A 19,543-nucleotide genomic window follows, 5' to 3' on the forward strand; every position below is an offset into this window, starting at 1 on the left:
TTTGTGTCACCTCTGTGTGTATCGTGAATGCCCATTGGTCGTGTCCTATCTGACTGACCTATTGGTTGACTGTCTGTGTGTCATGTCTCTGGTGCTCCCTCTAGCATCTAGCTAGGTGTGGTGTATGTACATTAACCCTTTGTGTACTGAGTGATGTATATCACCTCACCCCCCCCCCTTTTTTCGTGTTACATATTTTCTGTACAGTGTTAAAGAAAATTGAACAAACTAGGTAGATGAGTGATACTCTGTACAAGTTATGATAACAAAGTCCAAATCATATGCATGAGTCCAAAGTTCACTAATTATCATGGTCGAGTGGCTTTTTTATTTGGTTGGTGATGTTGATGATGTTGATGGTGGCATTGCATTGTGAACACCATCAGTGTCCATGTGCTGAAGGAACCAATAAGTGGTCAAATCACTTTGTTGTCTGATTTGGACTCTTTTTTTTCTTTCGATGCTTGTGGTGGTAATTCTTGATGGCATCTGTCCTGAAAGCCAGGTTGCCTGTTGGTAGTGCAGAAAACGTGAATTGGTAAGATGCATCGTCCTGCCATGGCATGCCATTGTACTGAGCTGAGCAATAACAGTGTCCCTCATTTGCAGAGTTGTACCATGTCGTACCAGTCGTAGTTCCATTGGTGTTGTTTTTGTCGTGCTTATTGTCGACGTTGTTGCCTTTGGTACGCTTCTTGCTATTCTCTTCGATGTTGTTGTTCTGGTGGTTGGTTTTGTTGGCGTGTTTGCTGCGCTCAAGGACCACACTCTGTGGATAATACGAGTCCTTCACACAGTTACTCGTGTTAGCATGCTTTGTGGCATCTGCTGTCTCCTTGAGCGTGCCGTCACTGAGTTTGTGGCGCTCCCGTTTGGAGTCATGTCCGGCTTACATAAATCAACTTTGGCTTGTGGATGCTCCCTGTCTGGAGTCTGGGCTGTTTCACCTGAGTCAGTTTTGGCTTGTCGAAGCTCCCCGTCTGGAGCCCTTTCTGGTTCACCTGAATCAGCTGTGGTTTCTTGACCTTCCCCGTCCGGAGTCATTGCAGGTTCACTTGAGTCAGCTGAGGTTTCTTGATGCTCCCCGTCCGGAGTCATTTCAGGGTCACTTGAATCTACTGAGGTTTCTTGATGCTCCCTGTCCGGAGTCAAAACAGTCAGGAATGCATTTGCTTGCGGAGAGGCTCGAGCAAATGAGGTTTGAAGTAACGTGGTGTCACCAGAGTCACCAGTAGTCTCACTGTGATTGTCGAGTGCCTCTGTACATTCTAGCTGAGGTCTGTCACGTTGCACATCTGGTATGGGAAGTGGGATGCCGTCGTCACTTTTGCACATATAGTGGGTAGAGCTCAGTGTCTTCTTGTCTTTCACTTGAGCTCGGTAGACTGTCAGAGTCTTCTTCTGGTGGCTCAAATAATTTGGGTGGACTATCATAGTCTGCTTGCTGTACACTTGAGCGTGGCAGACTGTCATAGTCTTTCTGTTGGTCATTTGAGCATGGCAGACTTGCATTGTCTGCTGCTGGTTGCTCAGAGGAGGTTGCTAGACCCTCGTGGTCTTGTTCATGCAAGGACTGCGCTCTGGAGTCTTGCATTGCTTTTATCGTGGAGGCTGTCCATGAGCTCACTGTGGAGGCTTGTGTCACTCCCTCTGTGGAGTCTTGCAGCGTTCCTTGTGTGGAATTGTGCATTGGTCTCTCTGTGGAAACGGTCATCACTTCTTGTTCATGCAAGGACTGCGCTCTGGATTCTTGCGTTGCTTCTACCGGGGAGTCTGTCCACGAGCTCGCTGTGGAGGCTTGTGTCACTGGAGTCACTTCTTGTGTGGAGGCGTGCAGTTGTCTTGCTGTGGAGTCTTTCATCGCTTTCTGTGTGCTTGTACCGCTCTTTGTCTCTTGGTGCGTGGACCACTCTCTGTGTGGAGTCGGGGACCCTTCGCGGTGCATGGACCGCTCTCTGTGGGCTTGTACCGCTCTTTGTCTCTTGGTGTAAGGCCGCAGCATAATCCTGCACTCACGAGTCGGGATGTCATATCTGCTGGGCTGAAGATCCTCAAATCTGAAGAACTCGTCGTCGGGGTCGTCAATGAGTAACACGTCTAGTTGCGGTTCGGATTTGGTACTGGGGTAGCCTCCCAAGGTGAATGCTTTGTCTGAGTCGTTGTCTTCCAAGACCATATCATCACGTTTTGTGTCGGAGCTGGTATTGGGCTCGCGATGTCCAAAGAAGCATTCAAGGTCTGAGTCATAGTCTTCAAGGACTGTATCATCTCTTTGGGCGGTGCTAACGGCTTGTTGCAGGGTTCTGCGGAGGTTACTTTCAGCTACTGGTTGAATTTCAGGCACTGTGCTGTCGTTCCAGGTGAAAGAATCCGGTTTTGAGGCTTTACATTTTTTTCCCCTTGTTTTGGGACATTTCCCCTTTAAGTGGGCGTGGTCCAGGGCTTCTGACATCATGACGCTTGTGACGTAGAGCATAGTAAGCGATTGCGCATGCGCAGATCGCTGTTCCTTTACTTGGGAACTTTTTCGCAATTGCGCATGTCCGGCTTCTCGCGCATGCGCAAATGGATCTTCCCGTTCTGTGCGCTCTTCGCACAACTGCGCATGTGCAGCACCTTTTCCAAGATGGCTGCAATTCAAAACTGTCGTTCGTTGCTGCAAGCCTACCTCGCAGTGAGTTTTGGCGCCTCTTTTACCTTTGTTCCTTGTATTTTCCTCGCAGAATTCTTGGAATTTGTCCAGGACTGCCTGGATGTCGCTCTTGTTTTGCCCCTTCGAGTATTTGACGGTCTGGAAGATTTCAGCTGCTTCTGGACCCGCGATGGTAAGTAGAAGCTTTATTTTCTCTGCATTCGCCATGCTATCTAGGTCACACGCTACCAGGTAGCTCTCGAATCCCTGCCGGAACCAACGCCAGTTTTCACTGAGATTGCCTTGGTATTGGAGCTGCTGCGGAATCGGAATCCCGAACATTATGTTGCCTGGCTTTGGTTGCTGGCTGTCACTGTTTTGTTGAGTTGAACTATATGGATTTCAACAGTTACTCACTGGTACCATGTTTTGTTATGCTCTTGTCGTAGCATAAGCTGCTTCCTTGATGTGTACTCTGACAAAGGAAGGTTCAGACTTGGAGATAGCTTTAACACGTTTATTACTGTTAACAATTCTCCTACTTCAATTCAACGCTACTGTTAATCCTTCTATAGCTACTCAGACTGACTAACCAGTCTGCTCCAATCCAAGTGGTGGGAGTGATGTTCAATCAACCCTGTGTCTGTACTCACAGAGTCTCCACTGGAAAGAGGAAGATCATGTGTGCAGTGTCCTTATATATGGGTTGGTGTAATGCCCCCCTGTGGTAGTGTCACCTCTGTGTGTATTGTGAATGCCCATTGGTCGTGTCCTATCATACTGACCTATTGGTTAACTGTCCGTGTGTCATGTCTCTGGTGCTCCCTCTAGTGTCTAGCTAGGTGTAGTGTATGTACATTAACCCTTTGTGTACTTACAGTGATGTATATCACCACAACATGCATGAAAAAAACATACATTGGAAAAACATAAAATACACTATGTAAATACATAGACACGAGCATTGCGTGAAGCATACTGGAGTGTCGTACTACTCAGTAGAGAAGATGTGTGAAGAGATCAGATCAGTCCATAAGAGGGTCGTTTCAGAGTCTGGTAACAGCAGAGAAGAAGCTGTTTTTGAATCTGTTAATATACGTTCTCAGACTTTTGTATCTCCTGCCTGATGGAAGAAGTTGGAAGAGTGAATAAGCCAGGTGGGTGGGTGTCTGATTATGCTACCCTCTTAAGGCAGCGGGAAGTGTAGATAGAGTCAATGGATGGGAGGCGGGTTTGTGTGATGGACTGGGCGGCGCTCACGACTCTCTGAAGTTTTTTACTGTCTGGGGCCGAGCAATTGCCATACCAAGCTGTGATGCAGCCAGAGAGGATGCTTTCTATGGTACATCTGTAAAAGTTTGTAAGAGTTAATGTGGACATGCCGAATTTCCTCAGTTTCCTGAGAACGTATAGGCGCTGTTATGCTTTCTTGGTCGTAGGTTGTTACATGAAGATATGGGTTCAACGACAAGGAAAATTAGGAGAAAAGTTAAGAGGAAATATAACTTAGGAGAGGTTACTGATCGAGGTGTTAAGATTCAGAACAGAGGTAAAAAAGCCAACAGAAGTGTACTTTACCTGAATGCTCGTAGTATTCGGAATAAGGTAAATGAGTTGGTGGCGCAAATCATCGTGAATGACTATGATTTAGTGACCATTCCTGAAACATGGTTAAAGGATGGTCACGACTGGGAGTTAAATATCCACGGGTATCAAACTATTCGGAAGGACAGAGTGGATGGTAAGGGAGGTGGTGTAGCTCTGTTATTTAAGGATGACATCTGGGCAATAGTAAGGGATGACATCGGTGCTATGGAGGCGAAGGTTGAATCCATTTGGGTGGAAATCAGGAATAGTAAGGCGAAAAAGTCACTGATAGGAGTAATCTATAGGCCACCAAATAGTAACATTATGGTGGGGCAGGCAATAAACAAAGAAATAACGGATGCATGTAGAAATGGTACAGCAGTTATCATGGGGGTTTTTAATCTACATGTCGATTGGTTTAACCAAGTCTGTCAAGGCAGCCTTGAGGAGGAGTTTATAGAATGTATCCGCGATAGTTTCCTAGAACAGTATGTAATGGAACCTACGAGGGAACAAGCGGTCCTAGATCTGGTCCTGTGTAATGAGACAGGATTGATTAATGATCTCATAGTTAGGGGTCCTCTCGGAAGGAGCGATCACAATATGGTGGAATTTAAAATACAGAAGGAGGGTGAGAAGGTAAAATCAAACACTAGTGTTTTGTGCTTAAACAAAGGATATTACAATGGGATGAGAGAAGAACTAGCTAAGGTAGACTGGGAGCAAAGACTTTATGGTGAAACAGTTGAGGAACAGTGGAGAACCTTCCACGTGATTTTTCACAGTGCTCAGCAAAGGTTTATACCAGCAGAAAGGAAGGACGGTAGAAAGAGGGAAAATCGACCGTGGATATCTAAAGAAATAAGGGAGAGTATCAAATTGAAGGAAAAAGCATACAAAGTGGCAAAATTAGTGGGAGACTAGAGGACTGGGAAATCTTTAGGGGGCAACAGAAAGCTACTAAAAAAAGCTATAAAGAAGAGTAAGATAGATTATGAGAGCAAACTTGCTCAGAATATAAAAACAAATAGTAGAAGTTTCTACACATATATGAAACAAAAAAAGGTAAATATTGGTCCTTTAGAGGATGAGAAGGGAGATTTAATAATGGGAGATGAGGAAATTGCTGAGGAACTGAACAGATTTTTTGGGTCGGTCTTCACAGTGGAAGACACAAATAACATGCCAGTGACTGATAGAAATGAGGCTATGACAGGTGAGGACCTTGAGAGGATTGTTGTCACTAAGGAGGTAGTGATGGGAAGCTAATGGGGCTAAAGGTAGACAAGTCTTCTGGCCCTGATGGAATGCATCCCAGAGTGCTAAAAGAGATGGCTAGGGAAATTGCAAATGCCCTAGTGATAATTTACCAAAATTCACTTGACTCTGGGGTGGTCCCGGCGGATTGGAAATTAGCAAACGTGACACCACTGTTTAAAAAAGGAGGTAGGCAGAAAGCGGGTAATTATAGGCCAGTGTGCTTAACTTCGGTAGTAGGGAAGATGCTGGAATCTATCATCAAGGACGAAATAGCGAGGTATCTGGATGGAAATTGTTCCATTGGGCAGGCGCAGCATGGGTTCATAAAGGGCAGGTCGTGGCTAACTAATTTAGTGGAATTTTCTGAGGACATAACCAGTGCGGTAGATAACGGGGAGCCAATGGATGTGGTATATCTGGATTTGCAGAAAGCCTTTGACAAGGTGCCGCACAAAAGGTTGCTGCATAAGATAAAGATGCATGACATTAAGGGGAAAGTAGTAGCATGGATAGAGGATTGGTTAATTAATAGAAAGCAAAGAGTGGGGATTAATGGGTGTTTCTCTGGTTGGCAATCAGTAGCTAGTGGTGTCCCTCAGGGATCAGTGTTAGGTTTACAATTTACATAGATGATTTAGAGTTGGGGACCAAGGGCAATGTGTCTAAGTTTGCAGACAACACTAAGATGAGTGGTAAATCAAAAGGTGCAGAGGATACTGGAAGTCTGCAGAGGGATTCGGATAGGCTAAGTGAATGGGCTATGGTCTGGCAGATGGATTACAATGTTGACAAATGTGAGGTTATCCATTTTGGTAGGAATAACAGCAAAAGGGATTATTATTTAAATGATAAAATATTAAAACATGCTGCTGTGCAGAGAGACCTGGGTGTACTAGTGCATGAGTCGCAAAAAGTTGGTTTACAGGTGCAACAGGTGATTAAGGAGGCGAATGGAATTTTGTCCTTCATTGCTAGAGGGATGGAGTTTAAGTCTAGGGAGGTTATGCTGCAATTGTATACGGTGTTAGTGAGGCCACACCTGGAGTATTGTGTTCAGTTTTGGTCTCCTTACTTAAGAAAGGACGTACTGGCACTGGAGGGTGTGCAGAGGAGATTCACTAGGTTAATCCCGGAGCTGAAGGGGTTCGATTACGAGGAGAGGTTGAGTAGACTGGGACTGTACTCGTTGGAATTTAGAAACATGAGAGGGGATCTTATAGAAACATATAAAATTATGAAGGGAATAGATAGGATAGATGCGGGCAGGTTGTTTCCACTGGCGGATGAAAGCAGACCTAGGGGGCATAGCCTCAAAATAAGGGGAAGTAGATTTAGGACTGAGTTTAGGAGGAACTTCTTCACCCAAAGGGTTGTGAATCTATGGAATTCCTTGCCCAGTGAAGCAGTTGAGGCTCCTTCATTAAATGTTTTTAAGATAAAGATAGATAGTTTTTTGAAGAATAAAGGGATTAAGGGTTTTGGTGTTCGGGCAGGAAAGTGGAGCTGAGTCTACAAAAGATCAGTCATGATCTCATTGAATGGCGGAGCAGGCTCAAGGGGCCAGATGGCCTACTCCTGTTCCTAGTTCTTATGTTCTTATGCAGTGTCGACGTGGGTGGACCAGGACAGATTGTTGGTGATGTGCACACCTAGAAATTTGAAGCTGTCAACCATCTCCACCTTGGCCCTGTTGATGCAGACAGGGTTGTGGCAATACTTTGCTTTCAGAAGTCAATGACCAGCTCTTTAGTTTAGCTGACATTGAGGGAGAAATTGTTGTTGTTACCGCACTCCACTAGGTTTTCTATCTCCTTCCTGTATTCTGACACATCGTTGTTCGAGATCCGACCCACTACGGTTGTGTCATCAGTAAACTTGTAGATGGAGTTGGAGCCAAATTTTGCCACGCAGTCATGTGTGCATAGGGAGTCCAGTAAGGGGCTAAGTATACAATCTTGTGGTTCCCCGGTATTGAGGAATATCGTGGGGGTGGTGTTGTTGTTTATCTTTACTGATTGTGGTCTATGGGTCAGAATGTTGAGGATCCAGTTACAGATTGAGGAGCCAAGTCCTAGATTTTGGAGCTTTAATATGAGTTTAGCTGGTCTTGAAGGCAGAGCTGTAGTCAATAACTAGGAGTCTTTATTGTCGAGATGCGCAAGGGATGAGTGTAGGGCCAAGGAGATAGCGTCAGCTGTGGACCGGTTGTGGCAGTTTGCGAATTGCAATGGATTTAGACATTCTGGGAGCATGGAGTTGATGTGCCTCATGACCAACCTCTGGAAGCACTTCATTCCGTTCGATGTCAAGGCCACCGACGATAGTTGTTGGGGTATGCTGCCTGGTTCTTTGGCACTGGTATGATGGTGACCTTCTTGAAGCAGGTGGCGGCCTCGGAACAGAGTAGGGAGAGATTGAAGATGTCAGCAAACACATCTGCCAGCTGGTCCGCGCAGGATCTGAGTGCATGACCAGGGACCCCATCAGGACCTGTCGCCTTCTGAGGGTTCACTTTCAAGAAGGCCGATTTGACCTCAGAAGCTGTGACGGTGGGTATGGGTGTGTCCGGTGCTGCTGGGGCAGTTGATGGTGGTTTGATGGTTTCCTGCTCGAACCAAGCATCGAGTGCATTGAGTTAATTGATGAGGGGCGCGCTGCTGCCGGAGATGTTAATTGGCTTCGCTTTGTAGCCCATTATGTTGTTTATGCCTTGCCACAGCCAACGATAGTTTGTGACTCTAGCTTGGTCTGATATTGTTTCTTGGCATCCCTGATGGCTTTGCGGAGGTCGTACCTGTATTGCTTGTAGAGGTGAGGGTCACCTGACTTGCACGCCTCAGACCTGGCCTTCAATAGGGAGTCAATCTCCCGATTAAGCCATGGTTTTCGATTGGGGAACGTACATACCACCTTTTTTGGCACGCAGTCTTCTACACATTTGATGAGTAAGTCTGTGACGGTGGTGGCATACTTATTTAGGTTGGTCGCTGAGTTCTTAAATATGGACCAGTCCACTGACTCTAATCAGTCACTTAGGAGCTCTTCTGTTGCCTCGGACCAACACTGCACGAAAGTGGAGTTTTGTCCCAATAAAGCCTCAAATTATAACTAAGTAAGTGATCCACCTACAGTGCAGACTTTGTTTGCACTGAGTGCTGCATTTGGTGCATTTGAGTGCTACAGTGAGAGTTTGGTGACTGAGGGAATTAGGTGAGGAGGGAGTAAGGTGCTCCTTTCATTTCGTTTCCTACATTTCCGCAAAGAGCGAGAAGGGAGCCAGGAGTTTACAGAGAGTGCAGCTGACTGAGAGCAGAGTCGGAGGGCAGAGGTCCAGTTGGTCCACAGGGCAGCTATATTCTGTAAGGTAAGAGGTGATGGAGGTTAGGCCAGTTGCATGCTCCTCCTGTAGGATGTGGGTGGTGAGGGATACCACCGGTGTCCCCGCTGACTATACCTGCGGGAAGTGCACCCAACTGCAGCTCCTCAGAGACCGTGTTAGGGAACTGGAGCTGGATGAACTTCGGATCATCCAGGAGGCAGAAGAGTTACAGGGAGGCAACCACACCCAAGATTTAAGACAAGAGTAGCTGGGTTACAGTCAGGGGAAAGAAAACAAACAGGCAGACAATGCAGGGATCCCTCGTGGCCGTTCCCCTTCAAAACAAGTATACCATTTTGGATGCTGTTGGGGGGATGACCTACCGGGGGAAGGCCCTAGCGCCCAGGTCTCTGGCACTGAATCTGGCTCTGGGGCTCAGAAGGGAAGGGGGGAGAATAGAAAAGCAATAGTAATAGGAGATTCAATGGTTAGGGGAATAGATAGGAGATTCTGTGGTCGCGAGCGAGACTCCCGGAAGTTATGTTGCTTCCCGGGTGCCAGGGCCAGGGATGTCTCGGATGGTGTCTTCAGGATCCTTAAGGGGGAGGGGGAGCAGCCAGAAGTCATGGTGCACATTGGTACCAAGGACGTAGGTAGGAAAAGGGGTGTGGAGGTAATAAACAAGTTTAGGGAGTTAGGCTGGAAGTTGAAAGCCAGGACAGAGTTGTCATCTCTGTTTTGTTGCTGGTGCCACGTGATAGCGAGGCTAGGAATAGGGAGAGAGTGCAGTTGAACACGTGACTGCAGGAATGGTGTAGGAGGGAGGGCTTCAGGTATTTGGAGAATTGGAGCGCATTCTGGGGAAGGTGGGACCTGTACAAGCAGGACGGGTTTCATCTGAACCAGAGGGGCACCAATATCCTGGGAGGGAGGTTTTCTAGTACTCTTCGGGAGGGTTTAAACTAATTTGGCAGGGGAATGGGAACCGGATTTGTAGTCCAGCAACTAAGGTAGCCGATATTCAGGATGCCAAAGCGTGTAGTGAGGCAGTGGGGAAGGGAACACTGACAAAGGAGAGTACTTACAGGCACGGAGATGGGTTGAAGTGTGTTTACATCAACGCAAGAAGCATCAGGAATACGGTGGGTGAACTTAAGGCATGGATCGGTACTTGGGACTACGATGTGGTGGCCATCACGGAAACTTGGATAGAAGAGGGGCAGAAATGGTTGTTGGAGGCCCCTCGTTATAGATGTTTCAATAAGATTAGGGAGCTGGTAAAAGAGGTGGGGGTGGGGGGGGGGGGGGGTGGTGGCATTGTTAATTAGAGATAGTACAACAGCTGCGGAAAGGCAGTTTGAGGAGTATCTGCCTGCTGAGGTAGTATGGGTTGAAGTCAGAAATAGGAAAGGAGCAGTCACCTTGTTGGGAGTTTTCTATAGGCCCCCTAATAGTAGCAGAGATGTGGAGGAACAGATTGGGAAACAGATTTTGGAAAGGTGCAGGAGTCACAGGGTAGTTAGTAGTCATGGGTGACTTCAACTTCCCAAACATTGAGTGGAAACACTTTAGATCAAATAGTTTGGATGGGGAGGTGTTTGTGCAGTGTGTCCAGGAAGCTTTTCTCACACAGTATGTAGATTGTCCGACCAGAGGGGAGGCCATATTGGATTTGGTACTTGGTAATGAACCAGGGCAAGTGATAGATTTGTTAGTAGGGGAGCATTTTGGAGATAGTGACCACAATTCTGTGACTTTCACTTTAGTAATGGAGAGGGATAGGTGCGTGCAACAGGGCAAGGTTTACAATTGGGGGAAGGGTAAATACGATGTTGTCAGACAAGAATTGAAGTGCATAAGTTGGGAACATAGGCTGTCAGGGAAGGACACAAGTGAAATGTGGAACTTGTTCAAGGAATAGGTACTACGTGTTCTTGATATGTATGTCCCTGTCAGGCAGGGAAGAGATGGTTGAGTGAGGGAACCAAGAGAAGTTGAATGTCTTGTTAAGAGAAAGAAGGACATTTATGTAAGGCTGAGGAAACAAGGTTCAGACAGGGCGCTGGAGGGATACAAGATAGCCAGGAGGGAACTGAAGAAACGGATTAGGAGAGCTAAGAGAGGGCATGAACAATCTTTGGCGGGTAGGATCAAGGAAAACCCCAAGGCCTTTTACACATATGTGAGAAATATGAGAATGACTAGAGTGAGGGTAGGTCCGATCAAGGACAGTAGCGGGAGATTGTGTATCGAGTCTGAAGAGATAGGCGAGGTCTTGAACGAGTACTTTTCTTCAGTATTTACAAATGAGAGGGGCCATATTGGCGAGGACAGTGTGAAACAGACTGGTAAGCTCGAGGAAATACTTGTGAGGAAGGAAGATGTGTTGGGCACTTTGAAAAACATGAGGATAGACAAGTCCCCCGGGCCTGACGGGATATATCCAAGGATTCTATGGGAAGCAAGAGATGAAATTGCAGAGCCGTTGGCAATGATCTTTTCGTCCTCACTGTCAACAGGGGTGGTACCAGGGGATTGGAGAGTGGCGAATGTCATGCCCCTGTTCAGAAAGGGAATAGGGATAACCCTGGGAATTACAGGCCAGTTAGTCTTACTTCGGTGGTAGACAAAGTAATGGAAAGGGTACTGAGTGATAGGATTTCTGAGCATCTGGAAAGACACTGCTTGATTAGGGATAGTCAGCACGGATTTGTGAGGGGTAGGTCTTGCCTTACAAGTCTTATTGAATTCTTTGAGGAGGTGACCAAGCATGTGGATAAAGGTAAAGCAATGGATGTAGTGTACATGGATTTTAATAAGGCATTTGATAAGGTTCCCCATGGTAGGCTTCTGCAGAAAGTAAGGAGGCATGGGATAGTGGGAAATTTGGCCAGTTGGATAATGTACTGGCTAACCGATAGAAGTCAGAGAGTGGTGGTGGATGGCAAATATTCAGCCTGGATCCCAGTTACCAGTGGCGTACTGCAGGGATCAGTTCTGGGTCCTCTGCTGTTTGTGATTTTCATTAATGACTTGGATGAGGGAGTTGAAGGGTGTGTCAGTAAATTTGCAGATGATACGAAGATTGGTGGAGTTGTGGATAGTGAGGAGGGCTGTTGTCGGCTGCAAAGAGACATAGATAGGATGCAGAGCTGGGCTGAGAAGTGGCAGATGGAGTTTAACCCTGAAAAGTGTGAGGTTGTCCATTTTGGAAGGACAAATATGAATGCGGAATACAGGGTTAATGGTAGGGTTCTTGGCAATGTGGAGGAGCAGAGAGATCTTGGGGTCTATGTTCATACATCTTTGAAAGTTGCCACTCCAGTGGATAGAGCTGTGAAGAAGGCCTATGGTGTGCGAGCGTTCATTAACAGAGGGATTGAATTTAAGAGCCGTGAGGTGATGATGCAGCTGTACAAAACCTTGGTAAGGCCACATTTGGAGTACTGTGTACAGTTCTGGTCGCCTCATTTTAGGAAGGATGTGGAAGCTTTGGAAAAGGTGCAAAGGAGATTTACCAGGATGTTGCCTGGAATGGAGAGTAGGTCTTTCGAGGAAAGGTTGAGGGTGCTAGGCCTTTTCTCATTAGAACGAGAAGGATGAGGGGCGACTTGATAGAGGTTTATAAGATGATCAGCGGAATAGATAAGAGTAGACAGCCAAAGACTTTTTCCCCGGGTGGAACACACCATTACAAGGGGACATCAATTTAAGGAAAATGGCGGAAGATATAGGGGGGATGTCAGAGGTAGGTTCTTTACCCAGAGAGTAGTGCGGGCATGGAATGCACTACCTGTGGAAGTAGTTGAGTCGGAAACATTAGGGACCTTCAAGCAGCTATTAGATAAGTACATGGATTACGGTAAAATGATATAGTGTAGATTTATTTGTTCTTAAGGGCAGCACGGTAGCATTGTGGATAGCACAATTGCTTCACAGCTCCAGGGTCCCAGGTTCGATTCCGGCTTGGGTCACTGTCTGTGCTGAGTCTGCACATCCTCCCCGTGTGTGCGTGGGTTTCCTCCGGGTCTGGTTTCCTCTCACAGTCCAAAGATGTGCTGGTTAGGTGGATTGGCCATGATAAATTGCCCTTAGTGTTGGGTGGGGTTACTGGGTTAAGTGGAAAAGGGTGGAAGTATTGGCCTTGGGTAGGGTGCTCTTTCCAAGGGCCGGTGCAGACTCGATGGGCCGAATGACCTCCTGCACTGTAAATTCTATGATAATCTATGATTAATCTAGGACAATGGTTCGGCACAACATCGTGGGCCGAAGGGCCTGTTCTGTGCTGTACTTTTCCATGTTCTATGTAAACAAATGCAAGGTCTTTGAACAAGAATTTCTTTTTAAGGTAACTTTGCAGATTGGAGTGTACGTGTCAATTTCATTCTGGAATTTAGAAGTGCAGTTCTGAAGCAGATAGCATTCAAAATTGTTTTGTATCTATTGAATAATGTATCTGAGGTGTGGCATCTGTGTATACTGATGTTTTAATAAATTGCCAATGGATGTGCCACTGGATTGCTGATTGTAAGTTATATTACTTAGACTGACATGAATGTTATAATATATTACTTTGCAATTAAAATGGAGTTGCATTAACCCTGAATTACCCGTTCCTTTAGGGATGGCACTGATGTCCTCCACCGTGGAAACTGAGGCAAAATATTGATTTTGCATCTCCGCCATTTCTGTGATCCACACTATTAATTCTCCAGGGACCAACATTCAGTTTAGCGACTCTTCCCTTTTAAGTAAGCTTTAGCTATCCTTTTTGATAATTTGCGCTAGCTTTTGTTTGTAAGTTACCTCAACTCATTTTATTATATTTTAGGAACCCTTTGTTTATGTTTGAAAGTTTCCCAATCTTTCAATCTGCCACTGGCATTTGCAATATGGTATACCTTAATTTTTGGCTTTATATTGTACTTGACCTCCTCTTACTGCCTTTTTTCCTGTCTGGAACGTACTTTAGTTGTGCGGAATTGAGTATGTCCTGAAACAACTGTACTGTTCACCAGCTACCTTTTAGCCTTCCTGGCCAATCTGCTCTGGTCAAATCTGTCCTCGGGGCTGTTTAGCACAGGGCTAAATCGCTGGCTTTGAAAGCAGACCAAGGCAGGCCAGCAGCACGGTTCAATTCCCGTAACAGCCTCCCCGAACAGGCGCCGGAATGTGGCGACTAGGGGCTTTTCACAGTAACTTCATTTGAAGCCTACTTGTGACAAGCGATTTTCATTTCATTTCATTTCTTGCCTATGTAATTTGTTTAATTCCAGAATGCTAGTGTGGGGGGACGCCACTTTCTTGCCCCCAAACTGAATTTTGAATTCTATCATATAGTGGTCACTATTCCCTAAAGGATCTTTAACTATGAAGTCATCAATTAATCCCTCCTCATTGCACAATACCAAATCCAATATGGCCTGGCCCCTGGTTGGTTCCACAATAGAGTTGACCATAGAATAAGATGATGCATGAGGATCTCCCAACCCCTTTGGAAACAATACTTTTTTTTAAAAAGTATTTTTATTCAAGCTTTTAACATTTTCTTTGGAAACAGTACTACTCTGACAAATCTAATAATGGTTTGAAACATGGATTGTCAAACTAATTTATAAACTCCAAGAGGAATGAAAAATGTGATGGAACAGAACCAAGTTTAACTATCTGTTTGGAGATTTACTGGGAGCAATCTAACTGAACTTCAAGTATATTTAAATTTCAGTGGTTTTAATTGGCCATCCGTCAGTTCCTGAAACATTTCAAGCATGCTTGAGGAACTAAAGAAATAATTTAAAGATTCTTTGGTTGGACAGAATTCAGAAGAGCATGATGGGAGACTTTTAAACCAATGATTTATCTCTGCTGGAATAGTTGTCACTCTATTATTTGATAATATAATCACTGGAATTATTTACTTTGCCTCCACCCTTTTAATGGGATATCACTAATCTTCCAGTTGTTTCTCCATGTTGTTAAGAAGTGGTGTTAATGTTTCCATTGGCAAATCCCATTTTCTTGCCACTTTTAATCTATGTCTCAGTGTACGTCCTATGCTGCTGTACTGAATTGTGACTTTTTCTTGATGAACATTTAGTTCTTGCTTTGGCAGTATTTTCTTCATAACAGTATCAATAATACTGCTGGTACTTGTTACGTTCTGGTGTTTGGCCGGTAGGAATGATGGACAATAGAATGTCTAGTATAAAGTATTTTATTATAAAACAAATGCATGGTTAAGATAACTATGAGAAATATATTACAAACTACTAATAATAAATTATCCTTGAGGTATTGCAAGTATGACTACCGACTAATATGGCTATCTCCAGACTCCTCGAAGTACAGTCATGTGGTAGACTTACACTGCCATCTGCTGGTTGGAGGTCGTTTACATCATTATATACATGATTGCTTATGCATATGATCATATCTCCTTTCCTTTGTAAATGTAACTATTTACATACATGACTTTGGTTTACAATACAATATGATATGCATAATTCTTTAGAACATTTAACTATTTACAGTCCATCACAAATTCAATCTCTCAGGTTTTCGCCTTTGTCGTGTCGACCTTCTGAGCATTGGTTGAACTTGTGACCGTGTTTCATTTTCATTTGTTGTTGCAGATGTTTCTTGTCCTTCTTGAATTTGTGCATTTTTAGTTTGTTCTGGTTCTGTATGCTGAGATGTTTCTTTTTCAATTGTGTTTGGATTGCTGGAAATGTCTTCTTGCGGTTCCATAACATAAGCAGAGCTCTCCTGTATCTCCTTAAGATTGTTCCGTCATCAGTGATGGTTAGATACGAATGAGGGCAGACCTGTTGCAGTACCTCAGCATATTTCAATCATCCGTCCCCATTGCTATCTTCCACCGTTACTGTGTCATCTGTTTGCAATGGTTGAGCCTTCTTGTAGATTTGTCATAATATCTCTTCTGCCTCCTTTTTTGAAGAATAAGTTTCCTCTCTAGTCTTGCATTAACTGGTTCCTTCGGAAGTTTGTACTAAAGCTTCCAACTCTTGAGTGCAGTTATCTACCATGACTTGAATATCGTGGTTGATACCTGGCCAAAACACTGTTTCCCTGGCACTTCGCTTGCACTTTTCTATTCTCAAGTGTCCTTCATGTATATTTTAAGAATCATTGACTTTAATGACTGTGGAATTACAATCCTTTGGTGTTGAAGCAAAAAACCATTGCATCAGTTAATTCTGCCCCAACATTAAACTGGAGTAGGAACCTTTAGGCCTTCCGTTGTGGAGATATTTTATCACCTTTTGTAAGACTATGGGCTGGATTCTCCGATCCCCGGCGCCAAAATCACGTTTGGCGAACCGGCGGAGAATCCCTGATGACGACTAAATTGGGGGCAGCACCGGTTTCACGATGCTCTGCCCCCTGAAAAGCGCCGTACTCTAGGAGTTCACCGCATGCCGTATCCACGGCCTCAGGCTATTGCCTGAGGCCCGCCCCGCGATGCTCAGTCCCCGACCGGCCGAGTTCCTGACGGCGTGGGACTCTCATGATCTCACCCGTCGTGAACTCAGCGTGGTGGCTGCGGACTCAGTCCAGCGCCACCACAGTCTGGGGAGGGCCGATCTGCGGGCATGGGGGCCTTTACTCGAGGCTGGGCGCACTGTGGGGGGCGGTCTGGGGCGCACAAGCTGGCCGAAGTGGGGGGGGGGGCACTATTTTTGCAGTCTTGGTCCGCGGGCTGTGTCTGCCATGAAGTACGGCGCAGCCGCAGTAGTGCGCATGCGCGACCATGGACCCGGCAATGCTTCAGGCCGTATCGGCAACTAGAGCTGGGAGCTCTACACTGCCTGGCGGCTAGCACCCCCTACTAGAGCAGGGAATCGCTGGCCGTTTTGCGCCAGTTTTCCTGAGTAAAACACCACCATTTTCACGCCGGTGTGGGGACTTAGTCTCCCAAACGGAGAATCCAGCCCCATGTCTTTGGTCGTTTCTTCGTTTATCAGTCTTGATTTGTCATCAGATACAGGAAGGACTAAGTGACAAGATTCACATGGACTTAAACATCCTCATCCTTTGTAGCTTCATCATCATGCACTGTATCATAGGGGACATCTCGTTCATCTTTTAAGCTATTTTGACAAGTGGCCTGTGGTCAGTTTCCACTAAAAATGTTGGTAGACCATATATGTAGTCATGGAACTTAGTAATACCATTAATTAAACCTAAGCTTTTTCAATTTGAGCATACCTGCGCTCTGTGTCAGGCATTGACCTGAAAGCATAGGGAGTTGGAAGCCAATTTTCATCATTGTCTTGTTGCAATAACGCCACTCCCAACCCATCTTTCGACGCATCTGTCGATATTTTCTTCATCTTTGTAGGGTCAGAGAACACCTTCACTGGCGCTGTTGTCAATGCTTCTTGTAATGCTTGCCATTCCAAAAGCCTCCCAACAGCCAGTGGGAGATAGAGGAGCAGATAGGTAGACAGGTTTGCTAAAACAGGTTCCTCTGGACCTCTTCGGAATCGGATAATGTTCTCTTTTAATGTTGAGGTTCAGATCTCAAATACGTTGTTATTTTTCTTCTTAACGCAGACCATAGAGTTTATCCATCTGTCGATTCTTCAATGCGTTTGATTATGCCTAAAGCCGTCATCCTTTCTAGCTCATCCTTCAATCTGTCTTTCAATGGAACTGGTACATGTCTTGGTGCACGTATTACTGGTGCACGTATTACTGGTTGCGCATTCTCTTTTAACTGGATTTGATACGTGATAAGTTAAGTGCCAAAGCCTTGAAATATCCCAGGAAATTCCTTCAGTATGGAATCTACTGATGCATTTTGTCTAGTTACAGCACATTCTGCGTGGGTTTCCTCCGGATTCTCCAGTTTCCTCCCGCAAGTCCCGAAAGACGTGCTTGTTAGCTGAATTGGACATTCTGAATTCTCCCTCTTATGTACCCGAACAGGCGCCGGAATGTGGCAACCAGGGGCTTTTCACAGTAACTTCATTGCAGTATTAATGTAAGCCTACTTGTGACAATAAATATTATTATTATTCTGCACTGTAAACTCGCTTAACTAGCTCAAGTGCTTCACATGCTTCCACTCCCACTAGAGATTCATATTCCGCCTCTTCAATGGAAAGTTTTACTGTGTGGACTTTGTTCTTCACATATACATCAAGCTTGCATGCCCCGAGCATAGTAATTTCATTTCCATTGTAGTCTTTCAGTAATACTGCTTTATTTAACACTTATAGTTTAATTCTCAGCTCTTTTAAATCTGACTAATAAGATTGACCATTGCTCCCGTCTCAAGTTTGAAGTTAATTAATGTTTCATTAATCTTCAATGGAACTGTCCATATGTCTTTTTGAGTATTTGCATTCACTTCACTGTTACTACGAATCATCATTAAAATGTTGTCTTTCAGCATGCCTTGACTATCCTTGCCCTCACTAGAAATCATTTAAAAAAAAAAAACGTATTTTATTAAAAACTTGTATCAAAGCAGGTTACACCAAGTAAGCACCCCGGGAAACATACTTCCCAACAATCAACTATGCAGTCTGTACAGATTTTTTTCACTCCACCCCTCTCCCCATCACCCCCCCCCACCCCCCCACCCCCATGCGATGAATAGCCCACAAACACGGTCACAAACATCGCTCACCTGTTCTCAAACTCCCTTGCTGAGCCCCTTAACTCATACTTTATCTTCTCAACCGCAGGAAGTCGTACAGGTCACCTAACCATGCTGCTACCCCCGGTGGCGATGCCGGCCGCCACTCCAGCAAAATTCGCCGCCGTGCAATCAGAGAGGCGAAGGCCATGACATCGGCCTTCCTCCTCTCCATGAGCTCCGGCTTCTCTGAAGCCCAAATATCGCCACCAAAGGGTCCAGGTCCACCTCCTTCTCCACTATCCTGACTAAGACTGCGAACACGCCTGTCTAGAATCTTCCCAATTTTTCACACACAAAACATGTGCGCGTGATTCTCTGGCCCCCGCCCACACCTCTCTCATTCACCTGCTACCCGCTGAAAGAACCCACTCATTCTCACCCGAGTCATATGCACCCTGTGTACCACCTTAAACTGTATCAGGCTAATCCTTGCACAAGAGGAGGTCACGTTTACCCTTTGCAGTGCCTCACTCCATACTCCCCAATTGATCTCCATTCCCAACTCCGCCTCCCATTTCTCCTTGATCTTCACCTCCCTGCTCCCCCAGCCACTTATAGATATCCCCCATTTTTCCCTCCACTTCCACATCTGGAAGCAGCAGTTGCTCCAGCAGGGTGTATCCCGGCAACCTAGGGAACCCCCTCCAGACCTTTCATGCAAAGTCCCTAACCTGCAGATACCTGAACTCACTACCCCTCGGCACTCTACCCTCTCCCTTAGCTCCTCCAGACTGGCGAACCCTTCCTCCAAATACAAATCCCTCACCTTGACCCGCCCCACTTCCCTCCACCTCCTATATACATTATCCATCTCCCGTCACTATTGCCCTCAAACTCGACCCCTTACAAGATTCTTCCTCCATCCTAACCCACTCTACTCCTTCTCCTTCCAACCACTGCCGCACCTTGTCCACATTCGCCACCCAGTAATAATTAAGCCAGTTCGGCAAAGCCAACCCCCTCTGCTGCCTCTGTAGTAGGGTCCTCCCCACCTTCGGCACCTTCCCCGCCCATACAAAGTCCAAGATGATCGTGTCCACTTTCCGAATAAAGGCATTTGGTATAAAGGTCGGGA

The 19,543-nt window shown here is 45.6% G+C and overlaps 1 protein-coding gene across 10 annotated transcripts in view; it reads left to right on the top strand.

The window, feature by feature from the left end:
- Positions 1-19,543, top strand: part of LOC140428034 (rho guanine nucleotide exchange factor TIAM1-like) — a 473,602-nt gene that overhangs the window by 381,019 nt on the left and 73,040 nt on the right. For 6 of the 10 annotated variants that reach the window (XM_072514009.1, XM_072514007.1, XM_072514012.1 and 3 more), the window contains one exon: positions 2,724-2,825. The exons of 3 other annotated variants lie outside the window; for them this stretch is intronic. In XM_072514009.1, the coding sequence (XP_072370110.1) occupies positions 2,724-2,825 (102 nt within the window). Of the gene's footprint in view, positions 1-2,723; positions 2,826-13,420; positions 13,550-19,543 lie in introns of those variants that run through there. One more of the 10 variants, XM_072514015.1, reaches the window with a different exon arrangement.

Source organism: Scyliorhinus torazame, chromosome 8 (genome assembly GCF_047496885.1).
Source record: "Scyliorhinus torazame isolate Kashiwa2021f chromosome 8, sScyTor2.1, whole genome shotgun sequence".
In the NCBI taxonomy this organism is placed as follows: Eukaryota; Metazoa; Chordata; class Chondrichthyes; order Carcharhiniformes; family Scyliorhinidae; genus Scyliorhinus; species Scyliorhinus torazame.